The sequence below is a fragment of the Rhinopithecus bieti genome, unplaced genomic scaffold (genome assembly GCF_001698545.2).
Source record: "Rhinopithecus bieti isolate Rb0 unplaced genomic scaffold, ASM169854v2 scaffold_7580, whole genome shotgun sequence".
In the NCBI taxonomy this organism is placed as follows: domain Eukaryota; kingdom Metazoa; phylum Chordata; class Mammalia; order Primates; family Cercopithecidae; genus Rhinopithecus; species Rhinopithecus bieti.
Genome location: NW_016805470.1, coordinates 1,243,006 through 1,263,547, shown reverse-complemented (window position 1 = coordinate 1,263,547; position 20,542 = coordinate 1,243,006). Strand labels below are relative to the sequence as shown.

Genomic DNA, 20,542 nt, shown 5'->3' with positions numbered 1-20,542 from the left:
AAAAAAAAAAAAAAAAAAAGTCATTTCTTACATATTTCTAAAACTTCATGTGTATTGTGTTTAATGTTTACATAGTCTATGAGTAAATATACTGTATGTTACTTTGGGGATGTGGGTTTTATATTGTGTACATTCTAAAAGCACTGGCCAAGCCTCCCTTTCCAGAGAGGAAAACTGTTGTTTGGTAGCAATCCTTTTTCACCGAGAACTTGAAAAGCTGGGAAAACATTTTTTAAAGGCATCAAAGAGCTACCAGGGCAGTGAAGAATTGTGGGGCCAAGACTGGAGACAAAAAAAAAACAACAAAAACCCAGAACGATGAGCCCAGTATTGGGGATTATTTCCTTTCCTCTTGTTTGCTGATTCCAAAATGGAAAGCTGATGAGCTGTGCCAGATTGTGATTCCAAAAACTAGTCACAGTATTTCCAGAACCTTGCTACTCTCTTGTCAGGAGGAAGAGTCCAGGCCAGGTTCAGAGGCTCATGCTATAATCCTAGCACTTTGAGAGGCTGAAGAGGGAGGACTGCTTGAGCTCAGGAGTTTAAAACTAGCCTGGGCATCATAAGGAGATCCCCGAGACCCCATCTCTACCACCCGCCCCCCCGCAAAAAAAAAAAAAAAGAGGCGGAGTCTATTTCCCCTTGAAATTGGTGGGGTGGGCCTATATAACTGCTGTGACAAACACTCTAGCAGATGTGACACGGTGTAACTTCCAAACCTAGGTTAGAAAGGCAGTCCAGATTCTATCTGGCTCCCTCTTGAGATGCTTGCCCTCGGGACCCAGCCACTGTGTTGCAGGTGTTCTGGCAGACCACCCCAGCTAAGGTCCCAGTTAAGGCCCAGCGTCACTCACCAGGCGTGTGAGTTAGCGAGCTTTCACATGATTTCAGCCCCTAGCTGTCAACCTTTTAGTCTTCCAGTTGATGCCTCAGACACTATGAAACAGACACAAACCATCCCTGTTATAACCTGTCCAGATTCTTGACCCACATAATAAATGGTGAACATGATAGTTATTTAATATTTGACTTATTATCTCCTTGAAGGACTTTCACAAACTTTCATTTACAAGTCAGCTCGGAAAAGGAAAAAAAAGAAATACCTTCTCAGGGCCTGAGTCTCTCTCTCTCTTTCTAAAAGCATGTTCGGCCCTGGGGGTGTTAAAGAGGGAGAGGCCTGAAGCTCCAGTGAGGCCTGCGCTCCCTCTGGCTGTGGTTTCCTCCTTGTAGATAAAGTGGGGGCAACAAAGGAAAAGGCAATGCCCTCAGTGTTGGGTGGGGCCCTGGGCATGAAGCCAAGGTGCACTGGAGTCCAGATGGAAGGCTAGATAGGGAGAGCAGAGGACCCCGTGGGTGTTCCCACAGATTGTGGGTCTAGTGTTCTTCTTTTTTTGGCAGAATTGAAATCTTCCGTCCTCCTTTTCTATTTGGCCCAGAGACAACTTGGAATTGCTCACCATAGTTCAGTGGGCAAGAGTTCCAAAGGCCACCACCCCCTGACCCCTATGGCCCACAGGCCACACACCTCTCATTAGTCCTCCAATTGCCACTGCAGTGCAAATTGGGGCCTTGCCTCAGGCTCTTCTCACAGAGGGCACGATTCCAGTTGCAGCTTGCACTTGGCCCTGGGTTTCAAATCTCTGTTTTGCCACATATTTGCTATTATCAAGCTCCCTCATCCTCAATCTCCTTTCTGTAAAGTGGGGTCATGTTACCTCACAGGGCTGTCATGAGGAATAAATGAAGTACAAACGGTAAAAGTGTTTAGCATGGTTCTTGCGTGTTTACACGCACACACACAGAATGCTTTACAGTGTGTTCTTGGTGAATTGGTGCTTAAGTTTTGTGCCTTCTCTCCCTATAATCCTCCTAGGGGCTGGGAGCTAGTGAAAGCTTTCCTTGTTAACTGTGGAGAGGACAGATTTCTTCCAAGTATGGCTGGAGAAGCCCCCACCTCCAGTCCCAATACAATGGAACACATGGAGTTTTGCTGTGGTGCCTGGAGGATCCTGTCTTGAGCTTGTCTTTGCTTAGGCTGGACTGTGTAAGACAAGCACTCTAAAGTGTTCCAACTTTATTTAAAACCAGAGAGCCCTGCTACCATGCCCCACCTCCTCAGCATTGCTCTAGGGGAGGAGCTGGATGAACTATGGCCCTTCTGCCAAGCCCAGGTGCTAGGGGAGGAACCCCTTGCTCGAGATGTACAGGATGGACTCCTTACTTCTTCTGGGCTTGTGCCCTGGCCCGTTGAATCTTGTCAGCTGTGGCCCCATCTGTGGCTCCCGTGCAGTGGGACAATACGAGGCTCAGCTCAGCCTCATTCCGGTGTTCGATGGCCACATCTGCAGCCTGAGCCACATCGCTGTGATTTGAGCAAGAGAGGAGGTGGTGTCAGGGCTGCTCAAGGGCACAAACCCTGCCTCTCACCAGCCCACAGCTCAGCCACCCAGCACCCATATGCCCTCAGTTGACGCACCCAACAAGAAGCAAAGCCTTGACCTTCTGCTCGGGACCCACACGGGAAGCATACTTCTTGGCTTCATATTTGTTGTGTTGTTTCATGCAGATCTCCACAAAAGGCTTAGGAGGAGAGGAAGCAGGCGGAGGGAGAAGGTAACGCACAGCCCTCCTGTCCTCTCTCTTATGAGCAGAGGCCCAATGGATACATCGTCCATATATATTTTATATGTATACGCCCATCAGTACACATAATCTCCCAGCCCCCACGCACAGACAGTTGTGATCTCAACATTCTTTGGGCAGAAACCACCTAAACCAAAGCTCTGTCAGAGCCTTGAGACAATTATTTCCACAATTCTGCTCTGCCACCCACCATTACCCCTTGCAATGGGCGTTCCTGCCACCAGCCCTCACATTTCCTGTGTTCTCCTGTGATTAACATTCTCAAACCTCCCCTCTACACCTCTGAACTACCCACCACAGAAAACAGCCCTCGGTATCTCCACTGCCTCCCATATGCACCCTCCCTGTCCCCCCTCCACCCTCCTCAAACAGGACTTTCCCTCCAGCACATGGTGCCCCGTGTGGCCCTCCCTGGGGAAAGCAGCTCATTCTCCCTCCCTGTAACATCTGCAGGCAAACTTGGACCCATCCTCCTATACACCCAACACAGTGGATGGTGCCTGCCCACGAATGTGTATACAGGAAGCACTCGCTAACTATGCGGGCAGCTGAACAGGAGCATGAATGGGCCATCCTACCTGTCTCCCTGCCTAGCTCTCTCCCCCGAAGACTACCCTCACTGGAAGTGGGCTGGAGAGAGGACCCTGCCTCACCAGGTAGCCAATGGGTGATTTCTTGCTCTTGGAAAACTTCTCTAGCTCTTCCCAGTCCTCCAAATCTGCCAGGGCAGTCAGCTTCAGCCACCAGAGCCTGCAGGAAAGCTGGGCTTGGAGGTGTTGCAGGAGAGGCAGGTGGTCTTGGGACCCACATGCAGCCTGGGCCCTCACCTACCTCTTGTCAGGGACGCGGAAGTCACGTGCCAGCTGCTCTGCACGCTTGTTGTGACCGCCAAGAATGAGGGTGGTAACCGTGTCATGTAGAGACAGGTCTAGGAACTGGCCCCCCAGCTCGTCTTCTAGGCGCCGCTGCAGCCGTAGGAGTCGCATTTGATCCTCTGTAGCCTGGGGACCCGGATAATGAGGCATGATGGGGATGAGGGACCAGGAGGGAAGACCAGGAGAGGAGAAGGCTCTTAGAACAAGATGGGCCAAACCTTGGCTGCAAACTCATTCTTGGCCTTGTAGAAGGCATCGGCGGCTGTTTGCAGAGCTGCTACTCGCCCCTCAATACGCTACAAAGACAAGAAAGAAGGCCTGAACTCACAGCATGCAACCCTCCTCACCCAGGCTACAGTCTTCTTCCCAATCCCTGCGCCCAGGGTCGCCAGGGTCAGCCTTCCCTGCTAGGTGCACCACTCTGATGTCGTAGAGGGATGGCTAGCTCCTCTGACACTAACCCCCATCCTGGCCTCACGTCAGACTCTCCCTCACAGTGAGGACCAGATGCAGTGTGCACCCAACATGAAGGCCTAGATTCCTGAAGGAACCAGACCAACAGCCCCAGCCCACAGGCCCCACACGCCCCATGGACCTCAGACCTCTTCTGCAGCATAGCTGGCTCGGATGTGGAAGCTGCCCAATTCCTGGTGATTGTCATCCTGATTGTAAAGGTCCTTCAGCGTCTCTAGCTCCTGATGCTTACAGAACTGGGGCCACAGGCAGGCAATCAGTCAGCAAGGCCAACTCAAGTGCTCAGAAGGCTCCACCACAACCCTGCCCACTACACACACCTGTCGGTACAAACTCAGGGCCATGGGCTGATTTCGAAGGGTCATGAAAAAATCTCCTCGGTTCAGCTCATTCTTCAGGTGCAGCAACACCGTGAACACTGCAGAAGAATAAGGTGGGTGGGAACTCCAGCCAGGCTCCCACTCAGCCCAGGGACCCCCAGCCTTGCCCTCACCCAGATCAGTGTCCCCGCTCTCAATGGCCTTGCTTAGTGCCAGTTTGCTCCTCTTCATCTTTAGGAGAAGGGGTACCTGCTCCCCTGAGCGTGGCTCATACTCCAGCAGCTGTGAGGTGAGAAGGAAGGCACAAAGAGAAAGAGCTGGCGTGGGGGCCCTGAACAACCACATCAGAGTGTCTGTGGAGGGCTGGGCACCCACACCTTGATGGCCAGCTCTGTGCGGCCACAGCCATAGGCTCGTGCAGCAATGTCGGAGTAAGAGACACCAGGCGTGTCCCCCAGCTTCTGGTTAATGGCTCGAGCCACATCCTCATCTGAGACATCCTTCTGTTGAACCTGCAAGGGATGCGGGGTGTCACAAACATCTGGATGCTATTCCTCACTCTCCACTCCTGCAAGCCCTTAGGACCCAGCCCTTCAGTTCCCTTCCTCCCTTTCTCCCTCCCTCCCTTCCTTCCTTCTCTTTCTCTCTCTCTGTATCTCTCTCTCTTTCTTTTCTGAGACAGAGTCTTGCTCTGTCGCCCAGGCTGGAGTGCAGCAGTGCAATCTCAGCTCACTGCAACTTCCACCTCCCAGGTGAAAGTGACTCTCCTGCCTCAGCCTCCCAGGTAGCTAGGATTTCAGGCATGCGCCACGACGTCTGGCTGATTTTTATTTTTTTAGTAGAGATTTTGTAATTTTTGTATTTTTAGTTTCACCATTTTGGCCATACTCGTCTTGAACGCCTGACCTCAGGTGATTTGCCCGCCTTGGCCTCCCAAAGTGTTGGGATTACAGGCATGAGCCACTGCGCCTGGCCCAGTTCTACACTTTCTATTTCCTCCACCTCACCAGGGCCTGAAATCCCCTAAATGCCCTTGGACCCCATCCCACATCCTTGCCTTGTAGCAGGCCCAGTGGGCCAGGATCCTGCTGACGCCCTGTACTTCAGGAAGGCGCAAGTACTCGCATATCTGGATGGCCAGGGGGTAAAGCCTCCGCAACACAAGCCTGGTAGACCCAGTAGGTAAAGGATACAAGGAATGAGGTGGAGGAGAAAGAGGGAGCAGAGTGGCCTCAGCCTGCACGTCAGGCCTCCCACATCCTAGAGAGATAGGTCAGGAGCAGTAAACATAAGACCCCACCCAAGACTATAATGCCCACCCCCGACAGCCTCCTCACTGCACCCTTGGGCTTACCCTACCTGTCCAGCAGCACCTGGATGGTGAGTTGCTTGTATCTTTATTTTCCTTGGTTAAGGATCCAGCTGGAGAATAAGCCCTGCTTGCCAAGTACCTGCAGACTGCATCTCCAGCCCCTTCCCCTGCCACCCCTGGCTGTAGGTACCCTTCTGGCATGCACAGGGATACTGGCTATAGGTGAGTGGGATCCCAATGTGATAGTCCCGAACAGCATTGAGCACACGCAGGTCCTGACACATGTGCACGAAGCTGTTGGGTGGAAATCTGTCCAGGAAACACTTTCCGAAGGAAGCAGCCTGGGAAGAGCCAGAGGGCAATAGGAGAGAGCTTCCCTGCTACCCATCCCACCCCCTCCCAGCCCCACCCTCTCCAGCCCGGCCATCCAGGCCAACCCTGAGCAGACTCTTCTGCATGTCTGGCTGGTGCTCGTGTCCTGCAGCCTCAATGCACTGCTGCACAGCCTGGGTCAGCTGGCCCAGCTCCTGGATCTCCCGCAGGTACTCGTCCGCCTTCTGGCTCTCTTTCTGGTGGGGAGGAGTCCAGAGCCAGAGCATCATGACAGAGAAAACTCCCACATCTGGCCACTAACCATTCTGGGTTGTGGTTCAAATAAACTGGTTTGGAGGGGCTGCACAGGCTGGATCCCCAACTCCCTCAGCCCACTCAATCCACCTGAGGTACCCACAGACATCATCCCATATCAGCCTGCAACTGCCTTTGGGGGTCCTTGAGAACTCCTCCCAATAGTAACCCAGACTGGGTGGGGATAGTGGGGATGTCCTGCCCGTCCCTATCACACCACATGGAGGACACAGTGTCTCTTCAATCTACCTGAGCCAGCCCTCCCCAGCCCAGACCAGGGTCCTGCCTGGACCCCTCTCTTGACAGGTGGCACCTGGCTATGCTCACACATGCCCACGCAGGGGCAGGGGCAGGAGGAACCATCCTGGGACTGGGAGAGAAGCCCAGGGCTTTACCTCATACTCCTTCTGAGCCTCCAGGAGCAGCGCCCCGGGGGCCATTGAGGCAATTTTGAAGATCTCCTCGCTGGCCGCTGGGGAAAGGAGTTGGTGAGTGAGGGAGAAAGGCAGGGAAACCCTCAGCTCTGCCTCAACATCCTATTCCTGCTCTGCGGCACTGGCCCAGGGCAGCTGGGGTGCCGATGAGTCCCCGCCTTGGGTTACGTGGTGCCCTTGTGAAGGCCTCACCTGGAACCTCATGCAGGAACTCGTGGGTGCTGCGGGAGAAGATGCGGACCCCATCAAGCTCAGGCACCAGGTAGGAGTCCTCGTCCAGCACAAACCTGAGCTTGGTTAAGGCTCCTAAGATCACCTACAGATGGGACGGGGCAGGTGAACCCTTCCCTCCCCACCCTCCGCACACAGGCAGCCCTCCAAGGATACTGGATGCTCTCAGATGCATCGCCCACCACCATCAGCCGCCTCTCCCAGGCCACCACCACGGCCCTCTCCTTGCTACGAGGACGGCTGCACCTGTGAACAGCATACATACACCGGCTAGACACCGTCCCACAGCCATGTCTCCCACATGGCTGCTCACAACCCTTTGTCTCGGGACAGCCTGTATACACTTGCATCCCTGACTGTACACCGACTTCTCCACTTCCCTCTTATCCCTGCGCCCTCAGCTCGAGGCAGCTGTGGCCCACAGAGGACAATGGTTTCCTTCAACTGTGCACTGGCAGAGAAGGTAAGATCCAAGCTCCACTAGGCTTGGCCAGTAGACATGACCAATCAAGTAACTGATTGTCCCAGGAAGCAAGCTATGTCTCACCCGCACCCCCAGCAATAACACCCCCATCCTCACCAGACCATCTGCTTTGGAGGTGCCCGGATGTTGCAGTTGAACTCACATAGCTTCTCCTGAAATGGTGTGGGCAATGTCATGGTCCTGTCCCAGTAGTCACCATTTTAGTCGAAAAGCCCACCCACATCTCCAAAAGATCTTGTACCCTGGACAAGGCATAGTACCCCTGTGTTGCCCCAGGATCACACCTTGAGTGATGCCGTTCCCATCCAGATGTAGCCTGTGTCTGTGAAGAGTGCCAGGTGTCGGTAGGTGAAGGAGACAGCCATCTGTAGGAAGCTGCTTACTCCTGGGGCCAGGCCAGGGGGCGTCTGAGGCAGAACCAGGACAGGGGTGGGACAGATATATACTGACTTTTCAGAGCCTTCCTATTGCCTAACCCAGCCCCTCCACTTCATTCCCACTCAGGGCCCTCACCACTGCGGAGCAGGCTGCATGGTCCAAAAGATAAAGATCGGGCCCCACAGCCAGAAGAATGTGTGCCACTCGGTCCTGGCACAGCGCAGTCCAGCAGGAGGGTGCACTTTGCAGACCTATGTCCAGGGAAAAGGACAGTGTTAGGATGACCAAGGCCCACAGTTTCTGCTTCTATGGGTCTTCAGCCACAGCTTCTGCTTTTATGGGTCTCACAGGCTAGAGGCACATCTGTGGGTACTGCTTGGCTATCTCAGCAGTGTCAGGGCTTACCTGGCACCTCTGGCATCCGGCGGAGTTTGAGGTCACCCACATTGGCACTGAGGGTGAAGCGGTGGGCCCCTGTGAGGATGGCCACTCCAGAACCAAACTCAGTGTGAAAGATCCGGGCATCCAGAACGCGGTTCTGGAGCACTTCCTGAGGAGAGGGGCCACGGGTTAAGGGAGCCACAGGGTCATAAACTCTACCCCGCTTCCCCAGCCCTCTGTGACCCCTACATTGCCCATGCTGAAGTGTCTCCGGAAGTCACCATGAAGCCCGTAAACCAGTACAGCACCATCTTCCTGCACACAGAGCAGCTCCTCCTCAGCTGACCAGCCCAGGGACACCACGGGTCCACTCTTCCACTGCAGGGGAGAGAGGTTCCTGAGGCTGTCCTCAGATGAGGAAACCCTGTCCAGCCCCAAGCCCCAGGGACCGTTAGAAGTGCTCACCAGCAGGCTGGCCAGGGGCATGCCGGAAGCAGAGTATATATCGAGCACTGGCCTCACACTGGCAGCTTTCTCCTTCCGCCAGGGGTTCCTCAGCAGTGCTGCAGTTTGAGAAGAGACCTTCTGTCCTAGCTCCCCAGGCCCACCCCATGTGAAGTAGGCCTCACGTCCTGGCTCCCCAGGCCCACCCCATGTGAAGCAGGCCTATAAAAACCAGAAGTAAAAGCATCTCAGCAGGGTGAGTAGGGGTGGCAACAAGAACAACCTGACAGCAAGGACCCAGGAGTCAATGACCTTGAGTTCATTCCAGGGTCCCAGAGCAGATGGTAGTGGAGGGGCAACATACCAATGGGGCCCCCATAGGGTGCAGCAGCCACCAGGCAATCTCTGAGTTCCTCCTTCAGGTCCCAGTCCATGCTGTACAGCTCATATTTCCTGCCCACACAGAGATGAGCAGAAATTAGCCTCATTTCCCTGCATCCGGATGGAATGAACCCCAGAGGAATTCCTAAAGCCTCCATTTGTCTTCCACAAGGCCATAGAGGAAGTCTCCACCCCCTACCCCCAGAGGCAGGGAGGAGGGTGATGACCAGAAAGTTGGGTGAACTGACCACATGCATGCCTACGGACAGCAGGCGAGGGAGCAGAGGGTGTTGGCAGGGAAGGATGTGGTTCTTGGGGCAAGTGTCCAAGGATGGCAGGAGCTCTTGAGCCAGGCAGGCTGTGTGGCCAACATCCAAGGCACAAATTGAGATAGAACTAAGGTGAAGTGGCTGGCTCAGGCCAGCTTTAGCAGGAAATGAGACTCTCAGAAAGGGTCTCTCAGAGAAGAAAGCCTTTCTTCTATTTCTAGTTCTTTTTTGAGAGAGGGTCTTGCTGCGTTGCTCAGGCTGAGGTGCAGTGTCACAATCACGGCTCTTTGCAGCTTCGACCTCCCAGGCTCAAGTGATCCTCCCATCTCAGCCTCCTGGGTAGCTGGAACTCCAAGGTGCACTACCACACCTGGCTAATTTTTGTATTTTTTGTAGAGATGGATTCTCCTCATGTTGCCCAAGCTGGTCGCAAACTCCTGGGCTCAAGGAATCCTCCTACCCTGGCCTCCAAAGTGCTGGTATTACAGACGTGAGATGCAGTGCCTGGCCTATTTCTGGTTCTTAATGAATCAGGGTGTGGGCTTTATACCCAGGGGTTCAGCTCTATGCTTACGGACGATGAACTTAGTTTTAGAGGTACTGAGTTAGCAGTGCCTGAAAGAAATTCAAGAGGAGCTTTTCAGTGAGATGGTGCTGGGAGGAGTCCTGGATTGGGGATGTTAATCTGCCAATGCTTGGCTTATGGGAGGCAACCAAATCACAAATCACAACGAGGCATGAGACGACTGCCATGTGAAATGCTCATGGATCACCGAGTGTGTGCTGTACGGGAAGTCAGGGTAGGGAGCTTGAGGCACGTCATCATACCTCAAGAGCAGGGGACAAGGGGTAGCAAAAGGGACAAAGAAGGAGTGGGCACTATTCCAGGGTGCCGAGAGAAGACAGTGTTTAAGAAGGGTATTGCAGCCGGCATCATTTCAGGGACCTTCTCATTAATGATCAGGAATATGCCCACCATTACCTACTATTTGACATCCTTGTTGTGGTTCTAGGCAACATAATTTAAGAAAAAAAAAAGAGATATTTGTATTTTGACGAACAAGCAGAGTTGTTTCTGTTTGCAAATAATGTGATTATCTACTTAGAAAATCCAAAGTAAGGGGTGTGGTGGCTAATGCCTGTAATCTGAGCACTTTAGGGGGCCAAAGCGGGCAGATTGCTTGAGCTCAGCGGACTGAGACCAGCCTGGGCAACAAGGAGAAACCCTGTCTTTACAAAAAATACAAAAATTAGCTGCATGTGATGGTGCATGCCTGTAGTTACAAGTAGCATGCCAGCTACCTGGGGGGCTGAGGCAGGAGGATCGCTTGAACACAGGAGGTTGAGGATGCAGTGAGACAAGATAGCGTCACTGCACTCCAGCCTGGGTGACAAAGTGAGACCCTGTCTCAAAAAAGGAAAAAAAAAAACAAACCCAAAGCAGTCTAGGGAGCAATGAATACGAGACTCTCACAGAGGGCGTAGGGTGATCAACAAAAATCAATATATTTTCTATACCCAGAAATTTTCATACCATAACAAGAATCGATTGGAAATACAAACTTTTCGAGGTGAGGTGGGCAGATCACTTGAGGTCAGGAGTATGAGACCAGCCTAACCAACACGGTGAAACCCTGTCTTTACTAAAAATACAGAAATTAGCTAGGCATGGTGGCGGGCACCTGTAATCCCAGCTACTCGGGAGGCTGAGGCAGGAGAATTGCTTGAGCCCAGGAGGCAGAGGTTGCAGTGAGCCAGGATCATGCCACTGCACTCCAGCCTGGGCAGCAAGAGTGAAACTCCATCTCAACAAATAAATAAACAAATAAATAAAATAAAAATAAAAATGCAAAAATTAGCTGGGCATGGTCATGGGTACCTCTAATCCCAGCTACTCAGAAGGCTAAGGCAGGAGAATCACTTGAACCCAGGAGGCAGAGGTTGCAGTGAGCCAAGATTGCGCCACTGCACGCCAGCTGCCTGTAGTCCCAGCTACTCAGGAGGTTGAAGCAGGAGAATGGCGTGAACCCAGGAGGGGGAGCTTGCAGTGAGCCGAGACTGCACCACTGCACTCTAGTCTGGGCGACAGAGCAAGACTCCGTCTCAAAAAAAAAAGAAAGAAAGAAATACAACTTTTAAAAGATCCTAATAATTATGGCAATAAAACTATAAGATATCAAATAATAAATCTAATGAAAAATTTTACAAAATCAAGTATTTTCCAAGGATATAAAAGACATGCAGCAATATCCAAAATAATCTATAAATGTACAGGAATTCCAATAAACACCTTCTGCCAATTATCTGGCCGGTGGAGGGGTAATGCACAAACTGATTCTGAAGTTCATATAGGGCAGTGGCTCACGCCTATAATCTCAGCACTTTCGGAGGCCGAGGTGGGAAGATCACCCTGAGGTCAGGAGTTTGAGACCAGCGTGGCAAACATGGTAAAACCCTCTCTCTACTAAAAATACAAAATTAGCCAGGCATGGTGGCACATGCCTGTAATCCCAGCTAGTCAGGAGGCTAAGGCATGAGAATCGCTTGAACCTGGGAGGCGGGGGTTGCAGTGAGCCAAGATTGTGCCACTGCACTCCAACTTGGGCGACTGAGGGAGATTCCGTCTCAAAAAAAGAAAAAAGAAAAAAAAAGTTCATATAGGGGCAAAAAGGTCATCTGAAAGAGGAAATACCACAAAATATTTAAGAACATTTTGAGGCCGGGCGTGGTGGCTCAAGCCTGTAATCCCAGCACTTTGGGAGGCCGAGACGCGCGGATCACGAGGTCATGAGATCGAGACCATCCTGGCTAACATGGTGAAACCCCGTCTCTACTAAAATACAAAAAACTAGCCGGGCGAGGTGGCGGGCGCCTGTAGTCCCAGCTACTCGGGAGGCTGAGGCAGGAGAATGGCGTGAACCCGGGAGGCGGAGCTTGCAGTAAGCCGAGATTGCGCCACTGCACTCCAGTCTGGGAGACAGAGCGAGACTCCGCCTCAAAAAAAAAAAAAAAAAGAACATTTTGAAAATATGAGAACAGATGTATACCAGATATCACACACTAGATAAAATTAATTAAAACTATTATTTTGGCACAAGAATGTGCAAATAGATAAATGGAAGAGGATGGAGTCTAGGAAAAGATCTCAAAATTGAGCAAATAATAAAGATGGCATTTCAAATTGGTGCAAATTGATACCTGAAATGAGACAATGGGCCATATAGGAAGAACCACAATAAATGCTATTTCATTATTTTACTTCTGTGTTAATATATAGATAAATGCTCAAGAGACTTCCATACTAAAACAAAGACAGTGATTACCTTTGGGGAGGGTGGTAGATGGGGTAGACACCTGCAGAGCTGCCCATTTTTATACTACAAGCATACATCATTTTGTTTTATTGCACTTTGCTTTATTGCACTTTGCAGTTACTGCATTTTTACAAATTGAAGGTTTGTGGCAACACTGAGTCAAGCAAATCTATCAGCGTCATTTTTCCAACAGCATGTGCTCACTTCATGCCTCTGTGCCACAATTTGGTAATTCTTGCAATATTCTGAACTTTTTCATTATTATTATATCTGATAAGGTGATCTGCAATCAGTGATGTTACTACTATAATTGTTTTGGGGTGCCACAAACAACGCCCATACATGATGGTGAGCTTAATGGATAAATGTTGTACGTGTTCTGAATGCTCCACCAATGAGTTGTTCCCCATCGTCTCTCTCTCTCTCCAGGACTTCCTATTCTCTGAGACACACAGTGTGGAAATTAGGCTAATTAAAAACCCTCTCACTGTTCAAGTGAAAGAAGAGTGGCAAATCTCTCACTTTAAATCAAAAGCTAGAAATGACTAACCTTAGTGAGGAAGGCATGTGGGAAGCCAAGACAGGCCAAAAGCCAGGCCTCGTGTGCCAGTTAGCCAAGTTGTGAATGTAAAGCAAAAGTTATTGAAGGAAATTAAAAGTGCTACTCCAGTGAACACAGGAATGATAAAGAAAGTAAAGTAGCCTTATTACTGGTAAGGAGAAAGTTTTTGTGAACTATGTATAAGATCACAACATTCCCTTAAGTCAAAGCCTAATCCAGAGCAAAGCCCTAACTCTTAAATTCTATAAAGGCTGAGAGAGGTGAGGAAGCTGCAGAAGTTTGAAACTAGCAGAGGTTTGTTCATGAGGTTTAAGGGAAGAAACCATCTCTATAATATAAAAAAAAAGCACAAGGTGAAGCAGCAAGTGCTGACATAGAAGCTGTAGCAAGTTATCCAGAAGATCTAGTAAAGATCATTGACAAAAGTGGCTGGCTAAACAACAGATTTTCAGTGTAGATAAAACAGTGTTATATTGGAAGAAGATGCCATCTAGATCTTTCATAGCTAGAAAGAAGTCAACACCTGGCTTCAAAGCATATGAGGACAGGGCTGACTCTCTTGTTGGGGCCTAACGTAGCTAATGACTTTAAGTTGAGACCAATGCTCATTTTACCATTCTGGAAATCCTAGAACCCTTAAGGATTATGCTAAATCTACTCTACCTGTGCTCTAGAAATGGGATAACAAATCCTAGATGACAGCACATCGTTTACAGCATGGTTTACTAAATGTTTTAAGCCCACTGTTGAGACCCACTGCTCAAAAAAAGATTCCTTTAAAAACATTACTGCTCATTGGCCAGGCATGGTGGCTCACGCCTGTAATCCCAGCACTTTGGGAGGCCAAGGCAGGCAGATCACAAGGTCAGGAGTTGAGACCAACCTGGCCAATATGGTGAAACCCCGTCTCTACTAAAAATACAAAAATTAGCCGGGCATGGTGGCAAGCACCTGTGGTCCCAGCTGCTCGGGAGGCTGAGGCAGAGGAGTTGCTTGAACCCAGGAGGTGGAGGTTGCGGTGAGCTGAGACAGAGCAAGAGTCCGACTCAAAAAAAAAAAAAAAAATTACTGCTCATTGACAACATATCTGGTCCCCCAAAAACTCTGATGGAGATGTATGAGGAGATTAATGTTGTCTTTATGCCTTCTAACACAACATCCATTGTGCAGCTCATGGATCAAGGAAAGAGTGATTTCAATGTTCTTTTCCTTTTTTTTTGAGATGGAGTCTCACTCTGTTGCCCAGGCTGGAGTGCAGTGGTGCAATCTCAGCTCAAGACAACCTCCACCTCCCAGGTTCAAGCAATTATCCTGCCTCAGCCTCCTGAGTAGCTGGAACTACAGGCATGCGCCACCATGCCTGGCTAATTTTTCTATTTTTTTTAGCAGAGACAGGGTTTCACCATGTTGGCCAAGCGGGTCTCAAACTCCTGACCTCAAGTGATTCACCCACCTCGGCCTCCCAAAGTGTTGGGATTACAGATGTGAGCCACCACGCCCGGCCTCAATTTTCAAGTCTTATATAAGAAATACATTTTTTTTCTTTCTCTCTCTCTCTTTTTTTTTTTTTTTTTTTAAAGAAAGACATTGTCTTGCTCTGTTGCCCATGATGGAGTGCAGTGATGTGATCATGGCTCACTGTAGCCTTGAAGCCTCAAACTTCTGGGCTCAAGTGATCCTCCAGCCTCAGCCTCCTGAGGAGCTGGGACTACTGGCGCATGCTAGTGCACCTGGCTAAAAAATTGTGTGTGTGTGTGTGTAGAGACGGGGACTCACTCTGTTGACAGGCTGGTCTTGAAATCCTGGCCTCAAGTGATTCTTATACCTTGGCCTCCCAAAGTGCTGGCATTACAGGTGTGTACCACTGTGCTCAGCCTAAAAACACATTTTATAAGGCTATAGCTGCCACAGCTAGTAATTCCTCTGATGGATCTGGACAAAGTAAATTGAAAGCCTGGAAAGGTTTTCAGTGGTACAATCTCGGCTGGAAAGGAGTCACCGTTCTAGATGCCATTAAGAACACTTACGATTCATGGCTGGGCATGGTGGCTCATGCCTGTAATCCCAGCATTTTGGGAGGCTGAGGCAGGCAGATTGCCTGAGGTCAGGAGTTCAAGACCAGCCTGGTCAACATGGTGAAATCCTGTCTCTACTAAAAATATATAAATTAGCCAGGTGTGGTGGCGGGTGCCTGTAATCCCAGCTACTCAGGAGAATCACTTGAACTCAGGAGGTGGTGAGCCGAGATCATGCTACTGCACTCCAGCCTGGGTGACAGAATGAGACTTCGTCTAAAAAAAAAAAAACCAACACTTATGATTCATGAGAGGAGGTCAAAATATCAACATTAACAGGAGTTTGGAAGAAGCTGATTCCAATCCTCATGGATGACTTTGAGGGGTTCAAGGCTTCAGTAGAAGTCTCTGCAGATGTGGTGGAAATAGCAAGAGAATCAGAATTAGAAGTGGAGCCTGAAGATGTGACTGAAATGCTTCAATCTTAGCACTTGAACAAAAAAGGATTTGCTTCTTATGGATGAGCAAAGAAAGTAGTTTTTTGTTGTTGTTGTTGTTTGTTTGTTTGTTTTGAGACAGAGTCTTGCTCTGTCACCCAGGCTGGAGTGCAGTGGCATGATCTCAGCTCACTGCAACCTCTGTCTCCCAGGTTCAAGCAATTCTCCTGCCTAGGCCTCCTGTAGCTGGGATGACAGGCACCCACCACCACACCCAGCTAATTTTTGTATTTTTAGTAGAGACAGGGTTTCACCATTTTGGCCAGGCTGGTTTTAAACTCCTGGCCTCAAGTGCTCTGCCCACCTTGGCCTCCCAAAGTGCTGGGACTATAGGTATGAGCCACCATGCCCAGCTGAAAGTGGTTTCTCGAGATGGTATCTACTACTGAGAACATTGTTGAAACGACAACAAAGGATTCAGAGTATTACACATACTTAGCTAATAAAGCAGTGGCGTGGTTTGAAAGGATTAACTCCAATTTTGAAAGTTCTACTGTGGATAAAATGCTACCAGACAGCATTGCATGCTACTAAGAAACCTTTCATGAAAGGAAGAGCCCACTGATGTGGCAACTTCATTGTTGTTTTAAGAAATTATGATAGCCACCCTAACCTTCAGCAACCACAACTCAGATTAGTTAGTTGCCATCACCATTGAGGCAAGACCCTCTACCAGCAAAAATACTACACGTTGCTTAAGACTCTGATTATCACTAGCATATTTTAGCAATAAAGTGTTTTTAAGTTACGTACATTTGTTTAGATATAACGCTATTGCACACCTAATATACTACAGCATACTGTAAACATAAAACTTCATATGGACTGGGAAACCAAAAAAATTCATGTGACGTGTTTTGCAATATTCATTTTATTGTTGTGGTCTGGAACTGAACCTGTAATATCTCCAAAGTATGTCTGTACATACTTAGGCATTATTCGAATTTACAACCCATATGCATTTCTTTTGACCTTCTATAACTAAAATCATTGGGTGAAAAAACATCTGATAGGAAAACAGATACTCATACAAATCTAGCATGCCAGTTATCAACGCATTCTCAGCTCCAAATTCACCCTGTAACACATCTTCCGTGGTAATGGTCAGCATTCCTTTAAGCATTTCTCGTATTTTATAGTAAGCATGTTAAGCTTTCTCAGCAGAGGGCGCTGGAAGGACACTGCACTAGGAAGGGGCCCTCCTGTGCTTCCAGTGGTGGCCGTCAGCCAGCAGTCAGGGTGTGAGAACATCTAGTACTGCTCTGCCCCAGCCATGCATCCGCAAAGCATGGTCCCTCAGCAACAACGCAGCCCTTTCCGGATCACCTTCTCAAGCTCTCTCGACAGACGCTGCACTCCAGGCTTCCTGCCCACACCAGGTCCCCACTTTCTCTCTATACAGAGATGTCTGGCCACTGGTTGCATCCTGCCTGTACACTAGTTTTTCAACCAACGTCCTCTGCACACCTGTACACCCAGCCACTGGCTGTGGCTTGCCATATACATAAATATATATATATATACACACACAAATATATATATATACACACACACACACACACACACATATATATATATATTTTTTGAGACGGAGTCTCGCTCTGTCGCCCAGGCTGGAGTGCAGTGGCCGGATCTCAGCTCACTGCAAGCTCCGCCTCCCGGGTTTACGCCATCTCCTCCTCAGGCCTCCCGAGTAGCTGGGACTACAGGCGCCCCCACCACCCCGGCTACGTTTTATTGTATTTTTTAGTACGAGGACAGGGTTTCACGGTGTAGCCCAGGATAGGTCTCGATCTCCTGACCTCGTGATCCACCGTCTCGGCCTCCCAAAGTGCTGGGATGCTGGGATTACAGGCTTGAGCCACCCGCCCGGCTTTTTTTTTTTTTGGCGGATTCTCGCTCTGTCGCCCAGGCTGGAGTGCAGTGGCGCAATTTCGGCTCCTGCAAGCTCCGCCTCCCGGGTTGACGCCATTCTCCTGCCTCAGCCTCCTGAGTAGCTGGGACTACAGGCACCTGCCACCACGCCCGGCTAATTTTTAGTAGAGACAGGGTTTCACCGTGTTAGCCAGGATGGTCTTGATTTCCTGACCTTGTGATCTGCCCACCTCAGCTTCCCAAAGGGCTGGAATTATAGGCGTGAGTCACCAAGCCTGGCCTATTTTGTTTTGTTTTGTGAGATGGAGTTTCGCTCTTGTTTCCCAGGCTGAAGTGCAATGGTGCAATACCAGCTCACTGCAACCTCTGCCTCAGCCTCCCAAGTAGCTGGGATTACAGGCATGCGCCACCATGCCCAGCTAATTTTGTAGTTTTAGTAGAGATGTGGTTTCACCACTTTGGACAGGCTGGTCTCAAACTGGTATTTTTAGTAGAGACGGGGTTTCTCCACGTTGGTCAGGCTGATCTCGAACCTCCAACCTCGGGTGATCCGCCCACCTCTGCCTTCCAAAGTACTGGGATTACAGGCACGAGCCACCGCGCCTGGCCTGGTTTGCCATATTGACACTGTGTGTTGCAGGCCTCCTGCCTGCACCAGCACTCCCATTCACACTGTACACCCAACACTCCAGGCTAAGAGTTGCAGCTTGCCTACGTCTTCATATCCCTTGTGGCCCCAGAGGGTTGCTTCTTGCTTGTCTGATATTATAGACCAGCTCTAACCTGGGCAAACCAACTTCTCTGCCATCCAGTGTGCTGCAACTGTATTTTTCCAGTGAGGTCTGAACCCTAGCCTGAAGACAGGCTCCCTCTTCCAAGTTTGTCATTCCTAGGGTACTCTTCCTTCTCTTCCTTGGCCCTAGGCTATCATAAAATTTTCTTACATCTCATACTTTTTCTTTCTTTCTTTTTTTTTTTTTTTTTTGAGACAGTTTTACTCTATCCCCTGGCTACAGAGCAGTGGTGTGATCAGTTCACTGTAGGCATGACCTCCCAGGGCTCAGGTGACTCTGCCACCTCAGCCTCCTGAGTAGCTGGGACTACAGGTGTGCACCACCATCCCCAGCTAATTTTTTTTTTTTTTGTAGAGATGGAGTTTCACCATGTTGCCCAGGCTGGTCTCAAACTCCTGGACTTGTGTGATCTGCCTGCCACGGCCTCCCAAAGTATTGGGATTACAGGCATGAGCCACCGTGTACAGCCATATCATATACTCCTTTATCACAGTTAAATAATTTATTTTTCTTTTCTTTGGAGATGGCATCTTGCTCTGTCGCCAGGCTGGAGTGCAGTGGCACAATCTCGGCTCACTGAAACCTCTGCCTCCCAGGTTCAACCGATTGTCCTGCCTCAGCCTCCCAAGTAGCTGGGACTACAGGTGTGCACCACCACACCCAGATAATTTTCATATTTTTAGTAGAGATGGGGCCTCACCATGTTGGCTAGGATGGTCTCAATTTCTCAACCTCATGATCTGCTCGCCTCAGCCTCCCAAAGTGCTGGGATTACAGGCATGAGCCACTGCACCCAGCCTTTTTGTTTTGTTTTTTTGAGACAGAGTTTTGCTCTTGTTGCCCAGGCTGGAGTGCAGTGGCGCAATCGGGGATCACTGCAACCTCTGCCTCCGAGGTTCAAGGAATTTTCCTGCCTCATCCTCCCAAGTAGCTGGGATTACAGGCGCCCGCCACCACACCTGGCTGATTTTTTGTATTTTTAGTAGAGATGGGGTTTCACCATGTTGGCCAGGCTGGTCTCAAACTCCTGACCTCAGCTGACCCGCCAGCATTGGTATCCCAAGGTGTTGGGATTACAGGAGTGAGCCACCACACCAGGCCAATAATTCTTTATATTAAACTTCCCACATTAAGTCTTCTGACTGGACCCAGACTGGTACAGATGTGGTATAGCGGGAATAGTCCCAGAAGATAGACCCCTTAAAGATGGGATTTGGGAACTGGCTTGGTGTTGAGCTCTTTGTCAATGGAAAACTGATGCTATAACCCATTGTATGCACCTGCATCACAATTCATCAAGCCTGCAGTTTACTGTGGTGAAACAGTAACTGAAACATGTGCTGTGGGAGTGACTTCTATATTTGCCAGTGTGGCAGTAATGGTGACTTTATAGATGGTGGCATAGGATGGATTATTTTGAGTGCACTTGAACATTTACAAAGAGAGTGATCTGAGGTCTGTTAACATTCAGCTTGAGTCATGTTCTGAGAGGCAGAAGGCTTCTCTAACAGTCCCCCCAAAAAAATCTTATTTCAGCCGGGTGCAGTAGCTCGCATCTGTAATCCCAGCATTTTGGGAGGCAGAGGCAGGCAGATCACCTGAAGTCAGAAGTTCAAGACCAGCCTGACCAACATGGCGAAACCCCGTCTCGACTAAAAATACAAAATTAGCTGGGCGTGGTGGTGGGTGCCTGTAATCCCAGCTACTCAGGAGGCTGACACAAGAGAATGCTTGAACCCAGGAGGTGGAGGTCGCAGTGAGCCAAAATTGTGCCACTGCACTCTAGCCTGGGCAACAAGAGCAAAACTCTGTCTCAAAAAAAAAAAAGAATCTTATTTCTTGTATCTACGTAGCTGCTATTGCTGAAAATCAAACACAAATTTGTGTGAGTTGTTGAATTACAACAGTTGAATTCACCCCAACACACCATTTCTCATGTGAAAATTAGGGTACTGATAGGAAACAATGAGATCCTGAAACTTGGAAGAGGGATATCTGGTTAGATCCACATGAAACTGACAATTTTGGACTCCCAGGTCATTCTGAGCTTCCCTTACCAGAGGGAAGCCTTCCTGTCTACAAGGAGACTAGCTTTTCCCTGAAAGCCCTGCTAACCTAACTTGGGGTAGCTGTCTTAGAAGCCTCCCAATCCAAGTAACACTGCCAATAGCAAAGACGATACATGACCCCAATATGGCACCATTCCTGGAGGAACCAGCCTACAAGTTGATT

The 20,542-nt window shown here is 49.5% G+C and overlaps 1 protein-coding gene across 5 annotated transcripts in view; it reads right to left on the bottom strand.

Moving 5' to 3' along the window:
• VPS16 (VPS16 core subunit of CORVET and HOPS complexes) overlaps positions 1-20,542 on the bottom strand; it is a 33,100-nt gene that overhangs the window by 4,682 nt on the left and 7,876 nt on the right. Inside the window, exons 2-25 of one of the 5 annotated variants that reach the window (XM_017872567.1) lie at positions 8,968-9,056; positions 8,625-8,722; positions 8,409-8,537; positions 8,184-8,328; positions 7,914-8,029; positions 7,685-7,807; positions 7,497-7,552; positions 7,073-7,162; positions 6,878-6,972; positions 6,647-6,723; positions 6,062-6,193; positions 5,838-5,965; positions 5,672-5,707; positions 5,370-5,478; positions 4,690-4,824; positions 4,486-4,594; positions 4,313-4,410; positions 4,121-4,228; positions 3,737-3,814; positions 3,475-3,644; positions 3,297-3,393; positions 2,477-2,580; positions 2,222-2,362; positions 780-936 (exon numbers count right to left, since the gene is read on the bottom strand). In XM_017872567.1, coding sequence (XP_017728056.1) covers positions 930-936; positions 2,222-2,362; positions 2,477-2,580; positions 3,297-3,393; positions 3,475-3,644; positions 3,737-3,814; positions 4,121-4,228; positions 4,313-4,410; positions 4,486-4,594; positions 4,690-4,824; positions 5,370-5,478; positions 5,672-5,707; positions 5,838-5,965; positions 6,062-6,193; positions 6,647-6,723; positions 6,878-6,972; positions 7,073-7,162; positions 7,497-7,552; positions 7,685-7,807; positions 7,914-8,029; positions 8,184-8,328; positions 8,409-8,537; positions 8,625-8,722; positions 8,968-9,056 — 2,470 coding nt within the window. In that variant the 3' untranslated portion in view covers positions 780-929. Of the gene's footprint in view, positions 1-652; positions 937-2,059; positions 2,363-2,476; positions 2,581-3,296; positions 3,394-3,474; positions 3,645-3,736; positions 3,815-4,120; positions 4,229-4,312; positions 4,595-4,689; positions 4,825-5,369; positions 5,479-5,671; positions 5,708-5,837; positions 5,966-6,061; positions 6,194-6,646; positions 6,724-6,877; positions 6,973-7,072; positions 7,163-7,496; positions 7,553-7,684; positions 7,808-7,913; positions 8,030-8,183; positions 8,329-8,408; positions 8,538-8,624; positions 8,723-8,967; positions 9,057-20,542 lie in introns of those variants that run through there. The other 4 variants (XM_017872564.1, XM_017872568.1, XM_017872565.1 and 1 more) reach the window with 4 other exon arrangements.